The sequence below is a fragment of the Phascolarctos cinereus genome, unplaced genomic scaffold, assembly GCF_003287225.1.
Source record: "Phascolarctos cinereus isolate Bilbo 61053 unplaced genomic scaffold, phaCin_HiC Scaffold_1;HRSCAF=81, whole genome shotgun sequence".
Taxonomy (NCBI): Eukaryota; Metazoa; Chordata; class Mammalia; order Diprotodontia; family Phascolarctidae; genus Phascolarctos; species Phascolarctos cinereus.
Window position 1 is genome coordinate 70,116,890 of NW_027555514.1, and position 21,230 is coordinate 70,138,119.

General features: G+C 39.1%; 1 protein-coding gene across 8 annotated transcripts in view; it reads right to left on the reverse strand.

Moving 5' to 3' along the window:
• Nucleotides 1-21,230, reverse strand: part of NRP1 (neuropilin 1) — a 182,639-nt gene that overhangs the window by 26,170 nt on the left and 135,239 nt on the right. For 5 of the 8 annotated variants that reach the window (XM_020990447.2, XM_078152238.1, XM_078152226.1 and 2 more), the window contains 3 exons: nt 15,633-15,964; nt 9,006-9,150; nt 3,328-3,432 (listed from right to left, as the gene is read on the reverse strand). In XM_020990447.2, the coding sequence (XP_020846106.1) occupies nt 3,328-3,432; nt 9,006-9,150; nt 15,633-15,964 (582 nt within the window). The remainder of the gene's footprint in view (nt 1-3,327; nt 3,433-9,005; nt 9,151-15,632; nt 15,965-21,230) is intronic. The other 3 variants (XM_020990451.2, XM_020990449.2, XM_020990452.2) reach the window with 2 other exon arrangements.

Sequence of the window (21,230 nt, forward strand, 5' to 3'; positions counted from 1 at the left end):
GCCCTAGTCCTATGCAAGGAGCTCCCACTGATATTCCATTTACACGTGGAACAAGAAAGCATAGGACACATGTTACACATCCACAGTGTGAATCAGAGGCCGGCAGCCCTGCCCTTGGAATGTTCTTAAGAATTCTGAGATAATCAGCAGCAGTAACAAGTCATGCTATACTCTCTCCCCCAGTAAAACTGCTGGATGTGTGGTGACCCATGAACAAAGCCTCGATGAGGCAGGCTCTGGAAAGAAGGAATTATATGTATTATGGGTTAAAAAGGTGAGTCTGTAATGGCAGAATTGGAGATAGGCCAAGGAACATTAGCATTATGTTACCCGTGGCCCTATGGAATAAAGATTCAAGGTGAAAATTCACTTTAAAAAACTGATATGCATTATCAGTTTTACACGCATGCTGCAGGTTGGGAGCCAAATTCTGCTTTCAGGTAGATACAGAGCTCCAAAGTAAAAATCAGACTCCTGGTGCCTTTGAAGTCAATTGTATTATCTAATGACTCCAAAGGCATTTGCAAATGAGTAACTTCTGGGGTGAATTTCACCTTGGCAAGCATGTATGAAAGAGCAGGCTTTGTCCTCATTTGCATGCATTTCACATAAATTCACCTGGAACTCCATCTATTCCTTAAGGAGTGGGCACTCTGCTATAAAACTCATCCCCCCAACCTCATACAAATAGGTCATGACAGGAACAGAAATGAAATCAACCTCAGCTGTGCAAAATAACTTTAAAAAAAACTCTAATGAGAGCATTGATTAGGATGAATAGAACCTAATTTCTATGTTCCCGCCAATCAGTGTTAGAGTGAGAAGGGTTTGATTTGGCTTCGTGACACTGAATATCCAAAGTTTGAGGTGCCACAGTGAAAGTCCTGTTGGAAGGGTTTAAAAAGAAGGTGAGGGGGCAGCTAGGTGGTACAGTGGATAGAGCACCAGCCCTAGAGTCAGGAGGACCTGAGTTCAAATCTGGCCTCAGACACATAACACTTACTAGCTGTGTGACCCTGGGCAAGTCACTTAACCCCATTGCCTAGCCAAAAAAAAACCCCCAAAAAACCCCAAAACAAAAAATAAACAAAGGTGAGAGATGAGTGTAGATACAAGAGCTGTGTGGTTTAGATGGACAGCAAGGGAAGTTACACGAGTTGGATGACATTATTTCTCTTGGTGAACATTTGTGTATTAGCAAGTATTTTTTCAGAAGGGGGAGAAAGGGCAGTTTAATAAAACAAAAGATGTTTTCAAATGACAACTTCATCTTAGCTTAGCATATTAACAAGACATTCGTGAGTGCAGTGGGCATAAAGGAAGCCTTTGATGCCTGTGGCAAAAGCACCTTTTTATATCCCCACTCCTGCTACCAGTAGAGCAGTGTCCATACCCCAGGCACCTCTGTGCATCCAGATGCTCTTACTGTTTTCATGAATGTATTTATACAATCCTCGAGACCTGCAATACCAATTAGTGAAGGCAACATTTGGCCTTAATGTGGACTCAAAAAAATTCTAAGTGCACTATTTCTACAAGGAGTAATTTAGAACACTACTGATCATACATGCTCTTGAATGGTTAAATGGTTGTCTATGTTTCCACTACAAATGCCCTATTTTCACTTGTTTGCAACTGTATGCCATACACAATTTGCTCCAGGCTAACATACTTGCTGGATTTTGTTCAAAGACTTTGGTTTCAATTGGTTCAGTAATGAGTAAATGTGAAGTTAAGGAGGTTACTTATTCTGATATCAACAGTAAAGTTGAAGTTTTGTTTCTAATCAATACCAACTGACTACTTTAGTGGGTTATAAAGAAAAGAGCTGCTGTATGACAGGAATATACAATGATTGCTGCAGTCAGCTCTTTCCATGAGGAGTTTCGATATGGATATGGGCTATGCTTTACCAAAAGCCTGATATCTGTCGCATAATGTTTGCAAGAAATTATGGGAAGGCTCAGAAAGAGCTGGTTGCAAAAATGGTATTCTGTTTTTACATCTACTCTAGGGTTTTCTATGGGACATTTTAAATAGAAAATGATTATTACTGGGAAATAGTAATACAGATTTCATTAATAGCATGATCAAGAGATGTTTAGCCTGGAAATTAGGAGGGGGATAACACTACTCAATTGAGTGTTTTGGAACTTCCTGGTCCCTTCTACAGCTCGCCATCCCTCTCTTTCCTCATACTAGCTCCTGGCTTAGAATTCTTGTTTATAACTTTATTACTGAAAAATATAGAGAGACAGATTATAAAATCATTGGTTAGGAACTTTGGGAAATATATTATGGGATCTTGGAAAAACAGTTTGGCCAACAACATGGAGCCATCCTGACATTCCTGATACTATGGCCTTCAATATAGCCAATGGAAATTAATTATGTAGGCTCTCTGCAACCCTGCTGTATAAAGATGCAAAACTTCATATAAGAACTCCTATTTAATCTCTGAGGTTTGGGATTCTCAAAATGAGATTCAGATGACATCTGAAACTGCACTATGACCTGGGCAGTATTAAAGGTCCTATAGTACCTTTTGTAGTAATACAGTGGAAATCCTAGTGCCTTAGACAACTTCCAAATAGTGTAATCATATTTCCCCACTTGCCTAATATTTCCTCTGCTATTCCAACTAGATTGAGTTCTCTCTCTCTCTCTCTCTCTCTCTCTCTCTCTCTCTCTCTCTCTCTCTCTCTCTCAGACTATTGTTGTTTGATACTTTCTATTACTAAGGACAATATTTGCCATGTCACTATAGGTGGCTTGTACGTTTGACAGTGAGGTGAAGTAATGACTTCATATATCACTTGTAAATTGGAATATAAAATTTTTTAGCATCCCTTTATCTGAAAGGTCTTATCAAAAAACAAAACTGCTTTTATTCATACTTTAATATCATCATTATTTTTAGAGTATGAGGCAAGCTGGGCAATGAATCTATTTATGCTTTAGAGATAATTCTTGAATTCTGGATTCATTAGAACATGAAAATAAATGAACATCTTTCTAAATCATCATTCTAAAGTGGTGTGTGTATATGTGCGTGTGTGTGTGTGTGCCCCTCCTGAGGGAGGGGCAGAGTATACCTGTAGAGAAATTCCTTCTGAAGTAACTGTAAATGACTGAAAAGATTACTGTAGGTTTTAAAAGCAAATTCTTGGTAGGAGACTGAAGAAATATAATGTAAATTTCTGATAAAGTTTGCCATCATCAATGGGATTATGGTGTCTTTCTGCTATGGATTATTAGATATTAGTTGGAGATGACCATGATATGAGCTAAAATGATGTTGCAATGAAATGAAGATGGTTTCTGCACCTGTCAGTTGGAAGTCATCACCTGTTCCACTGTGACAGTTGGCCTGGTCATCATCACATTCATCCACTGGATTCCCATTAGGAGTGGTTGGTCCAGCTGTAGGTGCTGAAATAAGAGCCAAGGGTTATGATCCAACATGGCTAAAATGTGTCCTCCAGCCTACAACAGCTAGACTTGCCAACATCTGGGAAGAAAACTCTTGTCTATGGTGATTAAGGTGAGACACATTATCTTGTTTTTTCTTTTCAGTGCTTTCTCTGAAGGCATCATGGAAAACTGAGTTTGAGTGTCTGATTTATGCTTGCACTGAGTTAGCAAACCTGAATTTGACCAATTATATTCTCTACAGACATCTCCTTATTGCAGAGGTCTTCAGTTCTCACTAGCAATTCATACCTAAGAATTAAGAACATCAATGAGACATATTTTGACTGATTTTTTTTCCCTTTTAATTTTTGAGCTACTGGAAAAACCTACTTGTCATGACTCCATTTGCATAATTAACATTTTATAAATTTATTCAAATCTCAGCATAATTTTCCTTTTCCCAAATGGCTTCCCCATACTCCTACTTAACTCTATTTTTTTTCTAAAAAGTTGATTAAGTTTCCCCCCAAGAAAACCTTTTCAAATACTTGGTAATGCACAATCTTCCTATTTGGAGCAGGTGTGTGAGAAGAGTTGTCTCAAGGTATCTTAGCATCATTTTTTGGTTAATTTCTATAGAATTGCATTCCAAGGTTGGTAGATATCCCCATATCTTTGAGTTTGCAGTTGAAGGGTAGCTAACATTAATAAAAAAAATTCCTTTAAATTTAGTTCAGTACATTTTTCCCAAGCCTGTTATTCATTTTTTCAGTCTGTTTAATATTTTACAGTTTTCAGTATTACATTTCACTTTATAAGACTTGAGATAGTGTACGTTTCCATTGAAGTTTGAAAGCCAGACAAGCTGTAGCCAAGGGGGGTGGGGAGGGGATCTGTTCACTCACAGCTTCTGGCCAGTGGAAATGTTCTGGTAACTGCTGCCTTCCCAATAAAAATCTGACACTGTTTGTTATTGTGATTAAGTGCTCTGCAGAGTTATGACAAATGTAGCTAAGCTCCAGCTTCCTCCAATCTCCAAACATATACATCGACAATTCATTCACTCAACATTCAACCAACGTTTACGGAGCTCTCATTACGTACAAGGCACTATGCTAGGAACTCAGGGGGATCGGAAGATGAGAAGGCCTGGTTCCTATCCATAGGAAAGGATAAAATGCTGATAATGCATGCACTATTTACTGCTTCACTTCTGATTTCACAATAGGCATGCTCATACCACTCCATGCTCTTCCCTGGGGTATCATTGAGTCAATATAATCAACACAGGCAAGCCCGTGATAGTTCCAGATTTCCATAATACTGTCCTACTGTGTTAGAACTGCCACCATTAAGTACTTTAAACTCTCTTTATCCCTCTTCCCAGCTCAATATCCCTGCTCTCATGAATGCTTATAGGGGGTGTGGTTCCCAGTTTGATAGGAGAGGAACTCCCTTGGTTGTATCAAGACCTCACAGGGCAAATATGGAAGATGAAACTAAATGCTGTCATGGACCAGTCTCTTCTTGTTCTTTTTGCATGAATTTGGCTTTCTCCCAAAGATTTAAGTCCTTCAGGATTAGGGCCAAAATTTACTATTTTATTCTTTGCATTAATAGCACATAGCTGGTGCTCAACAAATACTTGTGGACTGATTTACAAGAAACAAAATCTACTAATTTATATGGGATTCAATTAAGTTGAATTAACATTTAATGAGTTGGGTTTGAATTGACATGGACAAGACTTAGTCTCTCTAAGTCTCAGTTTCCTTATCTGTAAAATGAGGAAGGTGAACTAAGCATTCTCTAGGGTCAAGGACAGAGTCTGATAAGTCTTAAACAAATCTAAGCGTCTTATTCTAAGTCTGACTTTGTGTAAAATAGTTATGCATTAAGATGAAATAAATACAATCTCTGCCCACAAAAAGCTTACAGTCTAATGGGGGGGCTATGACATGTACTAAAATAGTTTTGCTACAAGGGAGAAGGAAACATGTAAAGAAGAGATCTAGACACAGAGCTATGAGAAACTTGAGCAAGGGAACATTACCTTCACTGAATGGCAGGGACAGCAGGAGGGGGTATTGTTCATCCTTTGTTCTCGAAGACTACCAATGACATCAGGAGGATGATGTCTTGACTTGCAAGTGAATTGGATTTAAGTGAGGCAGAGCTGTGCAAAGTTATCAGCCTCACTCTCTCCTCCAGGGTCATCTGAGTCCAGTGGCAAGACAAAGGTCAGAACAACTGGCAATGGCCCTGAATATAGTGGGAGACCTTGGTCTTCTTAAGCTAAGGTCTTTCCCAGGTATCAGTATGTCTGAGGCAACACCCATTCAGTGATTAAAGGCTAGGTAAAAAGTGAGGCAAAAGATGGCCTAATCTTCCTTCACAAGAGAATCAATTTGAGAGTTGAAGACCCTCAGAGAAGAAGAAGGTATGTATGGGGGAAGGCTTCAAGTACCTTTGATTTTTCTTCCTTATCTCTCTCTTTCTCTGTTACCTATATGTGTACAATATCTATGTGTGCATATATATGTATGTAAGTATAAATATTTATGTATATATGTGTACATATAGATATTATATACCCATAAAGATGACATATATATCTGTGTATATATACATCTATCTATATCTATATCTATATCTATCTATCTATATATATGTATTTCATAGGACTACAGATTCATAGAAAGAACCTTAGAAGGTCATTTGTTCCAACTTCCCCATTTTGTAGATGAGGAAACTGAGGCTCTAAAGTGACTTCCTCAGTCTTGTGAGTTCTTAGAACTCTGACAGCAAATCACATGACCAACATGCTTTAGGTTTATGCTGGAAAGTAGTCACTCAGTTCAATCTTTCCACTCACTACATTCATCCCACTTGCCACGTCAGCTTTCCTTTCCAGAATCAGGGATAAAGAGTTACATCAGAGCAACAGAACCTCTTATCCTGGACTGTATTCCTCATTACTTTGGGTGAATGAGTCTGCCCTCAGTCCAATTTGTCTGTTCCCGGAATATACTCAAACTTACAAAATCTGTATCCTAGCTAAAATCCCTTAGACATGGTTAACTGAGATCTGTGTTGAGAGCATTAAGATAATACAGTGGCCTGGGGTGATGCTATGAATATAGAAACATAGCTACAATGTTAAGAAGATAGATAATGGGCTTGTTTTAAATAAATCCATAGAAAAGTTGCTATGAATTATTCAGAAGTAGTGAATTGATTGAACTAAGCACATGTATATTTTTATGGTGTTTAATTTGCCCAGGAATGTAATTAGATTTGATTAGCTCAAGACCCAAATACTTTTGGAAACCAAAAGAAAGAGGTCTTTTTTTAAAGGCATTCCTCAGGAATAGTATGAGTGTAGGCTTAATAATTTAATGTCTGGTTACTGATGTGTTGGCACTACTAACAATAAATAGAAATGCTAGCAAGGGCCTTTCTCCTCAGTGAAGCTTTTGAGTTTATGAAATTGGTCAGTCTTGAGGTTACTCTGTGGTTGGACTGTGCATGGCTATAAAGCCATAGGGTAGCTGAAATGGACCAAGCCAACACTTATACAGCAAGCAACCCTCATTCTACTTTGCAACATTTTCGTCACAGACCATTGTATTTTTTTTTAGTAAAAATGTGATCAGACGCTACCACACAGGCATTATTTTAACTCTGCTTTGCCCTGCTGTCCTTCCCAAATGATAATAATGATATCTCAGATATACACACAGCATCTTTATAAAGATGCAAAGTGCCTTCACGTGTATTTCTCCGTGAGAAACCACAGAAATTCAGAGTTGGAAAAGACCCGAGAGGTTACTGCACTTGACCAAGAATTCCTCTGACAATTTTCCCAAGTGTTGCTCTTTCACCAATAATTCATTGACCAACCCTAATTTAGCCTCTGTGTGAAAACTTCCAGTGACAAGAAAACCCATTACATCCTAAGACATCTTGCTTCTGGATAGTACCAATTATCATGGAATTCTCTTTGATGTTGAGCTAAAATATGTTTCTCTGTAGTTTCTACCCATTGTTCTTAGTTTTCTTTTCTGGGGAAAGAGAGAACAAATCTAATCTTTCTTCCAAGTGATAGTCCTTTAAATACCAAAGACCACTAACATGGATCCCCTAAGTATGCTTTTCTCTAGACGAACCATCTCCATTATCTTCAATCAATCCTCATGTGTTCTGGATTCCAGTTCCCCTCACTGTCACTGCCATTCTGGTTATGCTCTTCTGGACACACTCCAACTAGCCAATGCTCTTCCTAAACAGTGATACAGTATTCCATAAATGATACAACTAGAGCAGAGTACCAATTTAAACCACCTACCTCCTGCTGAACATCTTGCTTCTGTTAATGCAGCTCAAGATTGCTTATTAGCATTTTTGATTGCCCTGTCACATTATGGACTCATGCTTAGCTCACAGTCCACTTTGACTTTTCCAAATTAAATAACTATATTCAGATATCTCACTACATAGCCATTTAGACTGTAAGCTCCTTGACAGCAACATATCATGTAAATAGGACTTTGGTATCTTCAAGACAGTGCCTTGTATAGAATAAATACTCCCATTTAATAATTTGTTTTGCTCTGACAATAGGAAAGTCATTCTATTATCAATCAACAAACATTTGTTAAGTACTACTATGTGTCAGGTACTATGCTAAACTACTATGCCATTCCTTTTCAAAAAAATAAATTTTATTTTCAAATAGTCTGCACCTTTTCTCCTTCCCCCCTTCCCTCCTCCTCCCTCAATGAGAACATAAGAAATCTAAAATATAAAATATAAAAAACCCCAACAAATTCCCACATTGGCCATGTCCAAAAAATGTCTTAATCTGCAATCTGAAGCCAACACCTCTCTTTCAGGAAATGGGCAGCATGTTTTATTGTGACTTCTCTGGACTTGAAGATGATTATTGTGTGACTCAGAGTTCTCAAGTTTTTCAAAGTTGTCTATATGATATTGTTGTTAATATATAGATTATCATCATGGTTCTGCTCACTTCATTCTGCATCAGTTATGTAAGTCTTTCCAATTTTCTGTGAGACTGTCTTTGAAGTTTTTCTTTCTTTTTTTTTTGTGGAACCATCAGGTAATTTATGGCACAGATGAACATGATATAGACATGGAATATTTGGAAAACAATGGGGACTCTAGATCTGAAAAAGTCCTAACCATAGAACTTAATATCCATTTTATGGGGGTTGGGGGTGAGGAAAGTATTTCTGAACACTAAATGGGTAAAGATTACTGAGAGAAAAATGTTTGCAAAAGGCAGGTAATCACAATACACCAGAGATTATTAAGGGAAAACCCCTTCCTCCTATATAATTCCATTGTTATAATGTTATAATTGTATATAATTCTGGCAGTATTCTAGTGGATGAGTGGCCTTTCCAGACCTTTGTACAGAAATGACTATCGCAGCAACATGGTAGCACTGTCAATCCTTGATGAGAAAAGGTGGTATTCAGTGTAAGCACCAGTGGGAACACACTAACATGAAGAGGAAAAAACAAACCAACCGACTAGAACTGTCTGTGAAAAATGTAATTAATTACCTTCCACTTCACAACCCAGCAGCTCCATTCTTAGCCCTAGTCCTCCATGAGTGGCTCTCTCGGGGTAGATCCTGATGAATCGGGTGGACAGAGGAGGAAAAGTTCGAAGCTCAGGTGTATCATAGTTGTTGTTACCCTCAAAGGACTGTGAAGTGTGAAAAAGAGGATTTGTTAGGACAGTACTCCCTATTAACAAAGAACATGCCTTCCTGCCCCCTCCCCAATCCACTTCCATCCTAGGTCTCTGTTACATGGGCTAAAAAGTAAGCCATATTGTCTCACTGAGTATGGAAACGGCATTTCTTAAATGAAGAGGGAACAAATGGGTAGTTAAACCTTTGCTGAAAAGCGATATTATTTTCTAGAAACAGTAGTCTTCAATGAAGTTATATCGGAAGCTAAGGATTTAATGAGACATGTTTTTAAATGATTCTTTGATGTGTGGTTTGGTGAAGTAACATTTTTACCACTTCCTGAAGAAGGCAAAGAGTGTGTGTGTGAGTGTGCATGTGTGTGTGTGTGTGCGTGTGTGGTGTGTATGTGAAGTCAACTGAGAATAGGAACTTGCCACTTTTACAAGCTTATCATGAATACACATTCAACTGAATATGGCTCTTTGATTCTCCCAAAATGAGTGGGGTCCCAGTCTGACAAAATCTAGTCTTCTCAAAGAGATGGAAATTACATTGCAGAAGTTGGAACTGGTCAATTTTATCTAACAAAATTGCTATTTATTCAGGAACTGCCTACCCATTGAAATGGGTATTTATTTAAGAAATGCCTACCCACTTCAGACATTTGAAGATAAAAGATTTCCTCATCTCAGGGAAAGTAGCAAGTGACCCAACTGGCAATATTTTCAAATTCATGTTATGAAGAAAGGCTAAATCATAACATGAATCTGAATTTCCTTTGAAGTGGATTCCTAACAACTGGATATATTTTCCTTGACAAATAATGGATTAGGACAGACATCCTCTCTATTCCTGAGTCAGCATCTTCTTTACCCTATCCTTGCTGGAGAGCAAGGGGAAATTAGAATAAAATATTTTTAAACTAGAAGGGACTTTTAGCTTAAACTCTTTGTTTTTACCAATGCGGGAAATGAGGACTAAAGACGTCAACTGATTCATAAGATCGCATCATAAGTTAATCTCATCAAGAATAAAATTCTTGAGTTTTCATCTGATATGAAGGTACCCAATGCTATTGATCAGAATGCAGTGATCTTTAGTCCAAGAGCCACCATGTATAGCAGCAAATTTTTAAAGGATGGCTTTTGATTTGGTCAGTAAACTACTACTCCATTACTAGGGTAGCGTAGAATGCCACCATATCATGCTAAGTCCTAATGATCACACTAAGACATTAGAAATAAAATGAAGCTACTGGCCATTTGGTGGGGTGGGGTGGGGGGGCATGGCATGAGTGTAAAGAGGAACTTCACCATACAAGTCATAGAGATAGGTAGCTGTCAGTTCCAATCACAAATAGCCATCTCTATAACATGCTGCCTCCACCCTGGCCAGCAACTTTACGTCTTCCTCTCAGGAATCATGCCCTCAAAAGCACCCTGGTTTCTAATAGGTAAGCTTTCACCTGATCTTTCCCAGAATCAGGCCTCCTCCTCCATATCTTAGCCATCTTCATACCATGCATGTCTACTTCGCCCATCTCCCGTCCCTCTAGCTCTCCCTCGTGAGTTGTTTCTCCCCATTAAAATGTAAGCTTCTCAAGGGCAAGGGCTATTTTGCTTACTTGTATCTGTATTGCCAGCCCTTATCACAGTGGGCACATAGCATTTAATAAACGCTCTGTCTGCCTATCTATATGAGGAGGTAGGCTACATATTCAGAAAGGCATTACTTGGCAAAGAGAAGCTACCAGAAATTTAACAATATTCTGGGCACCCTCTAAGTTTCCCATCATTTAAAAAAAAAAGTGGACATGGTATTAATGGACCTGTATTTCTCAGACAGAACTGAAAAATTCCCAGGTTTTTAACTCTCGCTGTTATTAGGGTCTAATTAATTTGTTGCCAGTAAGGCACTAATTATCACAAAGATTATACTATTACATAGAAATGCTTTGTATACCTTAACATAACTCCAAAGATCCTGGGAACAAAGCATGTGTGGAGACGTCCATATCTACAAAATTCCAGACAGACTCTTCTCTTAATAATGGTTTTAATAGAAGCATGAAACAATGAAAACTGAACTACTAAGATATTGGTGCTGAATACAGATGAAGAGTAGAACATAAGAGACATATGGAATCAGGATGAATCTCTGCCCTTAGTGACATAGGCCTATCTGGTAATGGATTTTGAGTATGCCCTTTGAGCACAGGAATTGATCCTTTTTTTTTTTTTTTTGAAGGGGAGCCCTTCTATCTGTTAAGAAAGTCTAGTTATTCTAAGGACTGTGACTTCCTGCACACGTGATTGTGTGAGATTGAAATCCCTGAGAAACCACCAGCTATTCATTTCAAGAACTCACACCCTCTTTTCCTCCTAACTCTTGGACTGCTCTAAGTGACACTCCAGGCAGTCCCCCCATATTTGCATAGAAAAAACTAAGAGTATTTCATTGTCCTTGTAAAAATTTAAATGACAGGCTCCTAAACAGGAAAATTTACTGGATTTCTTTTGCGTGCTAGAAGTTTCTTTTGGTTGGGGGACATTTTAAGCATTATTGTGATAGGTGTTATATAAACAACTTAAATGTTTTTATATTTCAGGCTATTATAGGAAGATAATGACGTTGTCGAGCTCATGTTTAAGAAAAAAACAACAGATCTTAAGATGATTTTTGTTGTTGTTGCTGTTAAAGATGAAAACTGTGAGTAGCCTTCCTGATGAATCCTCCTCTCAATTTGCTGTGTAGGCTGATAGCTTCAGACTTGATTACAAACGCCTGGATGAGATAACAAAGGCCCAAGAAGCATATGATGCATCGTATAAAAAGCATATGGTGATTTGTTTTTTTCTCTCTCTCTTCTAGAACGGTGGTGTTGAAGAACGTGTCAAAACAACACACTTTATTCAGAGAGCAGCTAAGTGAAGCTGTTGATTTACACCATATTCACACTTCCCAATGAAGTCACAACTCACAGGGCCATGAATAATGATTGGTTTTAAGCTATTTCCTGATGTTTATTTAAAAACATTTTTGGGTGAAAATTTAAAATAAGAGGTAATAACTGACATAAGTGCTTTGAAGTTTCGTAAGTGCTTTCTAAGCTTTGTCTTGATCTAGTCTCATGTAAATTCTTTGCTTGACTATATGATCCAATATTAAAAACATGATTTATAAAAAACCAAAAACAAAGAAAACAAAGAAAATTAAGTGCTATGAGTATGATTATCCCCATTTTAGGGAACTGAGACTTCAAGAGGTTAAATGGACCTCTTAAGGTCATAGGTTTAGAGTTGGAAGAGCCTTCTGAGGTCATCTAGTCTGGCTTCCTTCTTACAGAGATGAACTCAAAGAAGTGACTTGCACAAGGTCACATAAATGGTTGCAGCAGAACTGATATCTAAAACCAAGTCCTCTGACTTATCTAAGGTCACAACTCTAGCAAGAGTGCCAAGCAGGAACTGAACAGAGATTTTGCTCACTCCAAGTCCAGAAATTATCTGTTTATGTCACACTTTTGGGGAAAGGATGGGTATGGAAACAAGAGAGAATTAAGGAGGGAGAGGGAGAAGGAGAGAAGAGAGAGACTGAGAGAAAGAGAAAGAGAGAGACAGAGACTGAGAGAAACAGAAAGAGAGAGATAGAGATAGAACAAGAAAGGAAAGAAGAGAAGGGAAAGAAAAGGGAGAGGTGGGGAGACAGACAGAAGGAGAAACATAGGGAGGAGGAGAGGCAGAGGAAGAAGAAGAAAGTAAAAGAGAGAGAATGAGAGAGAAGGGAGAGAAAGAGAGAGAAAAAGAGAGGAGATAGAGAGACAGAGGAGACAGACAGAGAGAGACAGGAGACAGACAGAAAGACAGAGACAGAGAGAGACAGAGAAAGAATAACAAAGACATTTTACAAATGAAGGATTTTTGAGATGGGAGTAAGAGAGTTTTAGAAAGTAGAAGCCCTGCGTAGATGGCCTGATGTATTAACTAGTCCCACATGGGAGACATGGCTTGTCTCCACAGAGTCAACACATCTGGAATGAGTGGGAGTTGGAAGCATTGCAGTTTATGTTTCCTGCCTCCAGCAACTTTGGCCTGCCTCACTTTATCAAACCATATTCCCACACTCATTCAGAGCTGGTGTGATGATAATGTTCTCTACAATGATCCATGATCTCTCTTTCTCTAGAGAATAGGTCATAGGCAAAGCTCAAGATAGATACCGGGGTGGGAGAAGGTTGTTGGGGGGAGGGTTGAGGACCTTCTCGATGTCAAGGGACGAGATGTAGCTTGCTCACTCTTGTGCTGATTTAAGGAGGGTACTACATGGAAAGAATACCACTGTATGTAGTCATTTAACTGGTCTTAACTCAATTCTTGATTATTTGGGTCAGAATTGTGGATTGACTGTGGAAAAATAAATCTGAAGGAGAGGCAGCAGTGTGATGGAAAGAGTCCTCTATGTCTTCAATTATTTAAAACCTTATTCTGAGAGGGGTCCATTAGCTTCGTCCAACTGCCAAAGGGATCAGACACAACTGGGAATCAGAAGATTTGAGTTCTAGTCCTGTCTCTGTCACTAATAATTTGTGTGAACCTGGGTAAGTAACTTGAATGTTCTGTATCTCTAAAATGAGAGGGTCGATTCTGGTCATCTTTAAAGTCCCTAGTACCTTTGACCCCATGATTCTCAATTCCCAGCCTGTGCTCCTCTCCTTTAGTGCTTTCTTTCATTGTTAATAAGTTCAGGATACGTGGTTCATCACCCTTTTTTTTTGTCATGGACCCCTTTGGCTGTCTGATGAAAGCTATGGTCCCCTACTCAGAAGAATTTTTTAAAAATACTTAAAACAGGTTATAAAGGATTACAAAAGAAACCAATTATATTGAAATACAGTAATATTGATTAAAAAAACCCCTCAAGTTTATAGTCCCCTCCACCCCTTTCCATTTTAAAAACTCTTGGTTTAGGAAATACAAACCAATTTGAATACCAGCTGAAAGCAACTTAATTGTATAGGCCCATTTATTTTTAAAATCACACAACACAGTGAAATGAATTCTGGATTACACGTATTATAACCAAGGGTGTGCTGGTAAATGTTTAATAACTAACTGTGAAAAAAATGTACTCATGGCACATTTTTAAATTTAATCTGCCACATTCACATTGTCTACATCACTCCCTTAAATCTAGCCAATACACAAAACAATAAGTCAAGCCACGATGTGGAGCATTTGCCAATTTCTGAAGCTCAAATGCTCAAATAGAAAATTTAACAATTGGCTTTCATAAGCTGTTTAGAGCTGTCTCTGGCTTTTGTCTGACTATAAATTTTTTCTGTGACTATTTTGGAGAGACAGTGCTTTGTATTGAATTAAGGGACTTAAGTTGGACTCCCAACTATACCATCTGTGGGCTGTGTGACCACAGGCATAGCACTTAACCTTTATCCAGTCTCAACTTCTCCATCTGTAAAATGGGATACTAATACGTACATTACTCACCTTATAGAGTTCTTGTGAGTAGAATGCTTTGTAAACTATATGCTGATAAGAGCTTAAAGCTGCACTAAGACTTTTGGGACACCCAGTATTTACCCTGCATCTGATCCACTCCTGTTTCTATGTGGGCAGCTAGGTGGTGCGATGGATAGAGCTCTGGCCTTGGAGTCAGAAGGACCTGAGTTCAAATCCAGCCTGAGACACTTGACACTTACTAGCTGTGTGACCCTGGGCAAGTCACTTAACCCCGATTACCCTGCAAAAAAAAAAGAAAAGCATTCCTGTTTCCGTGTACATATTATCTCCCTCACTCTTTGAGGGCAGGGAGAGCTTTCAATTTTCCTTTGCGTCCCTAGCACTTAACGTCGTGCTTGGTACACGGTATGCCCTTAATAGATGTTTATTGATAGATTGTTGCCATTATCATCATAGGTAAAAAACAAAACAAAACGGAAGCTTCCTATATTTTAAAAGTTTCCATACCAAGCAAGTTAATTTATATCAGGGATCCCCTAGGAGGGGATGACAATGATGAACATTTACATAGCACTTTAAGGTTTAAAAGAGTTTTATCCTTACAACAACCCTAGGAGGTAAGTGCTATTATTATCTTCATTTTACAGATAAGAAAATGGAGAAGTGAAGTGACTTGCTCAGGGTCACACAGCCAGTAAATATCTGAGGCCAAATTTGAACTCAAGTCTTTCTGACTCCCACTCTAGCGTTATGAAGTTTACCCGGCCAACCGTCAAACTAGTTTTTACTGCCTTGTTTTCCGGCAGCTAGGTGGCGCCATAGTGCACAGAGTACTGGGCCGAGAGTCAGGCCGAGTTCTATCTGTTTCATGTGTATTTTACATTCCCTGAGAGATGCACACGCTATCTCTCACACTGCAGTAGAAGACTGTTCGCTAGCACGGTGCCTGGTTCATACCAGGCTGACGAGCGCTTGCTGATTGAACGGGGTGCTGTGCCAGCCTCCAGCCCTCTCACCTTGGTCTTCCGTTTGCTGTCATCCATAATCATTTTCCAATCGGAGCCGTTGTTACTGTATCCGATCTTGAATTTTTTCATGAACACCTTGTTATCGCGGTGCTTCCCTCCCTGAATGATGATGCCCTTCACAATCTTCTCTTCACCCAGGTCTATCTGGAGCCACTCATTTGTGTAGGAGTGAGGGGCAGAGGGCAGTGCCCAACCTGAGCGGCTGGTGACAAGGCGGGTGTTTTCAGGCATCCAGTTTCTGTCTCCTTGATTTGAGGCTGTGATTTGTGAGTCCGAAATGAGTCCAGACACCATCCCCAACATTCCGGAGCAAGGATAATCTGTGGAATAAAAGGGAATAATTAGGCAATGTCAAATGATTTTCTGTGTAACTCCACTGTCTGAAGAAACCATTAGCAGAAACCGCTACAGTTATCCCTTCCACATCGCTGGGCTTAAGAGTGTGGCACCCTTACCCGGGATCTGGAAAATCTGCATAAAATTTTTGGCCCTCCCATCACACCAGAGAGAAAGTCTGAATTTTTTCTTTTTCTTTTATGGGGTGTTTACAGTACTATACATGTATTTTTGCATTTCTGAGTTTCTAAACTTTGTCTATGTCCCCTCCTGGCCTTCCCATGTTGTCTTGCAGCTTCCACAAAGCTTTCCCCCCCACAATTCCCATTGAATTTCTTATGCTGACCAGCAATATGTCAAAACCTCAATGAGGAAAGTCGCGATGTGCAAGGGATAAGTGTAGAATGTTTTGCCTCAAATTGAAATCTAGTTTCCCACAAAGAACAAACTCCAATATTCCTTTCCGCTTTGATCCTTTCTTATTCACACACAAAGGCCTAAGGCACAAAGAGACAGTTTGAGCCCAGTTTGTCCATTAGCAGTTATTTTCTCTTAAACACCAGATCTCAAAGTGTGGTTTGGGGACTCCTAGGCATTTGCATGGATGATCAGTGCTGTTGGCCCAAATCAGGGCTTTAGTTACAGTGTTTAAAAGAGAAATAGTGTAAGGGAGAGATAGTTGGCCTTGGAATCAAGAAGACCTTGGGTTTAAATTTTGCCTCTGATATATACTGAGTGACAATGAACAAGACACACTCTCTCAGTGTCCCCGGCAATTCTTATAGGCTATCAATTAATCCAAATGTATTTATTAGCTACCTCCTGTATGTCAAGCTGGGACTGCTAGGAGGCGCCATAGTGCATAGTGCACCAGAGCTGGAGTGAGGAAGACTCATCTTCCTGAGTTCAAATCTGTCCTCAAGCACTTATAGCTGTGTGACCTTGGGCAAGTCACCTCACCCTGTTTGCCTCAGTTTCCTCATCTGTAAAATGAGCTGGAGGAGGAAATGGCAAACCACTCCAGTACCTCTGCCAAGAAAACCCCCAATGAGGTCACAAAGAACCAGACACAACTGAAATGACTGAACAACAACACAGGATGTCAGACACTGTGCTAAACCCTGAGGAGAGAAAGAAGGCAAAAAACTCTCCTTGCTCTCAAGGACCTCATGGTCTAATGAAAACCATTTTGTACCAACAAGATCTATACCAGATAAATCGGAGATAATCAATAGAGAGAAGGCAGTAGTAAGGAGGATCAGGAAAGGCTTTTCAGAGAAGATGGGATTTTAGCTGGGCTTTGAAGGAAGCCAGGGAAGACAGGAGGCAGAGATGAGGAGGGGGAGTATTCGAGGCAGGAGGATAGTCGGTGAACATGCTTCGAGTCTAGAGATGGATTATCTTGCGTAAGTGACAGTGAGGAGGTCCTAGGTGAGGAATGAGTTGGTGATCTGGACCAATGGAGGAAACTGATACACCAGGAAACCTCTCATTTCAAAGAGCACAAAGGACTAGATCTAAAAGAAAATGAGTGCATTATCCCCCTGTTGTTTCTTCCAAGGTGATATGGCTCATTCACTCACACCCTTGTTCAGTTTCTTATCACCTGACCCTTAGACTATTCTAATAATTTCCTAATTGGTTTCCTGGCTACCAGTCTTTTTCCTTTTCAAGTCGTCCTCTGCACAGATGCCAAAATAATCTGCCTAAGGTACTCGTTATTTCCTGGTTCCAAATACTTCAGAGCCTCCCCCTGCCCCCATTATTGAAAAGAGACCCCTCAATTTACAATTAGCCACCCCTACTTATCCAGTTATTTTCATATATCTAATAATGAAAATTAACATTTATATTGTGTCTGCTATGGGCCAGACACTGTGCTAAGCATTTTACAAATCTCATCTCATTTTATCCTCACAACGACCCTGGGAGGTAGGTGCTATTAATAACAATTGAGAAATCTGAGGCAAACAGAGATTAAATGACTTGCCCAGAGTGACAAGCTGTGACTTTTATCTGAGATTGGATTTGAACTCAGGTCTTCCTAACTCCAGGTCGATCATTCTATCCACTGTACCACCTTGCTGCTCTCCTTCACGTACTCTACAGTCTGTCCAAATCAACCTACTGCATGTTTATCCTTCATTCTTTTTTTTTTTTGCTAGGCAATGAAGTGACTTGCCGAGGGTCACACAGCTAGTAAGTGTCAAGTGTTTGGTGTGAGGCCACATTTGAACTCAGATCCTCCTGCGCCACCTGGCTGCCCCTCATCCTTCATTCTTGAAGAGGTCAATGACATCAGGAGGGGGATGCCTTGACTTGCAAATGAATTGGATTTAAGGGTGGCAGAGCTGCGCTACTCAAACTCAGCAAGCTACTCCCTGTCCCTATGTCCCTGTGTATTCATACAGGCCATCTCCCATGGCTTAAATACGTTTTCTGCCAGTATTTTTTCCCAAATTTTTATTTTCCATTAATACGCTACTTCTGTGGCACAATAAACCTGCTCTGATTATCTTATTCTCTCCTTTCTCAATTTATTCTGTATTTACTAATACATGATTATCTGTATGTTACCTGTATTATCCCCCTAATGGCATGTAAGCTTCTTAAGGGGAAGGATTGTTTTGGTTTTGTCTCTGTTATCTTAATGCAAAATCTCTATTCTAGGAGGCAGATGCTTAAGGGCTGCTTGAATTGATTCTGGTAAAAGTGAGAATGCTGAAGTGATCTGTGGAGCACATGAATGTTGGTGGGGGAAGAGATGGGTGTCCGTGTGGCTGATTCTATCTAGTTTGTTGTTGTTGTTCAGCCATTTTAGTCATGTCTGACTCTTGGTGATCCCATTTGGGGTTTTCTTGGCAAAGATACTGGAGTGGTTTGCCATTTCCTTCTCCAGCTCATTTCACGTGTGAGGAAACTGAGGCAAACAGGATTAAGTGACCCTGGCCAAATCACTCAATCCTGTTTGCTTCAGTTTCACAGGAGAAACAAATGAACAACAACAAAAATAAGTTATCTCCAAGCTTGGATAATCCTCTTGTCAATATGGCACATACTTTATCTTCTCTGACACTTTAGCTTCCCTTTCCAACTACCAAATTTATGTGAACTCAACAAACATTTCTGAAACACTTAACCATATTGCAAGGCACTGTTCTAGGCACATAAAAATGAAAGAAGATGCAGTCCCTGCCTTCATGGATCTTCAACTTTATAAGGAAGAGGGGAATCTATGAGGGTGATAAAGTGTGATCCAATTTCCGTTCTTGGAATCAGATTCTGCAGGTCTATCAGGCTTGAAACCTTAGCATCATCTTTGGCTCCTGATTCCTCCTCCATTCCTTATATTTGTTTTTTCATCATCTTGTCTTTTCTTCCTTCAAGTCTCAGTTTCTCCATGAAACCTTTTCCAATGACTCTAGCCCACACTGATCTTTCACTTCTCTCCTTTCCATTTCACTTAGCACCATATTATATTGATTAGGACGTTTTTCTCAAATTGGTTTCTGTGTATATGAGTATTGCCTCCTTAGTTAGAATGTAAGCTCCTTAAAGGACCATGTCTTTACGCTTTTTGTGAATCTGTTGACACCTACTACAAGAGTGGACAAAGTAGATGCTTAATAAATATTGATTGATCCATTGAAAATTCTCTCAAAATTAGAACTGCTATATGATCTTTTTTGGTCGTCTCTACCTGGGAAAGGTAATAAGTGACTTTCCGCATCTATAAAATGGGAAAACAGTACTTACCCTGCCTACCTCATAGAGTTGTTGAGATTAAAAGGGTTTATAAAGCTTAAAGCACTATGCAAATATGAGTTATGATTTTAAAAAAATAGAATCACAATTCTTTTTATATCAATTTTAAATTTTCTTAGAAATTATCAACAAAACCAAAATTATGATCTTTTTTTCTAAGTGAATTGCATGCATTCAAAATGCATCCTGGTTACCAGATAGCCAAGAATGCTTAGATATTATCAGAATTAGTTACAATTAAATTCAAGTACAACCAAAGACATGTGCCGTTTCCTCAGTTGAAACCTTATTTTAAGATTTAATTTTCTTTATAATTTAGTAATAAATATTTGTTCCTTCAGAGTAGGATTTGGAACCCCAAGACTTAAACCTGCTGACTATTTAAATAAATAAATGCATACGTAAGTAAATGAATGAATGAATGAATGAATAATAAATTGGCATACATTCATCACCAAATGAACATGAAACAGCAGTGTTAAAAATAGAAGTTACATTTTTGGCCAATGTGGTCACACCTGCTTGACTCAAAATCAGCCTTCTACAATGGCAATGTTTAGCTGGTAATGGGGATCAGATGTTGCCATTTGGAGGAAAAAAATGTAATTAACTTGAATGTTGTAAGGAGAGCAGAGCTTCAACCAGACTTATGCCCTTTCACTAATGCAGTTTACATGTCCACATAGCTAATGGTGCAGAGCCTCCACTCAGACCACAGATTCATAGCTTACAGACAAGCTGTTATCAATTTTGCTTCTGTGTCTCCTTCCAATAACAACTAAGAGCCCCCTGAAGCTATCTCTTTAACAAAAAAAATTTGGATCATTTTTGTACTGTGACTGTGAGCAAATTTACACTTACAATTCAAGATTGGGACCCAGATGAACGTATACTTTGATAATTTGAAGAATCATCCCACAAAGGAATGGCTCCCAATTCAAATTCACCTTGTAAAGTATACAAATGATCTTGGGATTAACATCATAACTTATTACTTGGCTCTGTCCCCACCCCAACTGTGTGAGAGAGGTGGTGAAGACATTCCTTCATCTAAGAGATGAAGAAACTGAAAACGAGAGAGGTTGCAGGATCTTATGTTAAGAGTTGGAAGGCGCACTGGACATCCTTGAATTTTATGGATTTGGAAGCTGAGACTCAGAGAGATTGATCCCTTCATTCACAATCATGCAGCCAATATGGACTGAAGCTGAGACTTGAATCCAGAATTTCTGATGATTCCAAGACATAGAAAGACAGGTGGATAAGAAGGGATAACTCTATGACATTTTAAAATCTTTTCAATTTTAAACAGTGAACTTTCTGTTTTTTTTTTTTTGTTCAGACTTGTGATTTCATTGATATAGGAAATTCCCCATGACAAAATACCAATGAAGACCTGGAACTGTCAGTTAAGCAATTTATGGTTTTAGAGAATTGCTGGGGAGAACAGAGATTAAATAGACTTTCCTAGGGTTAACAACTATT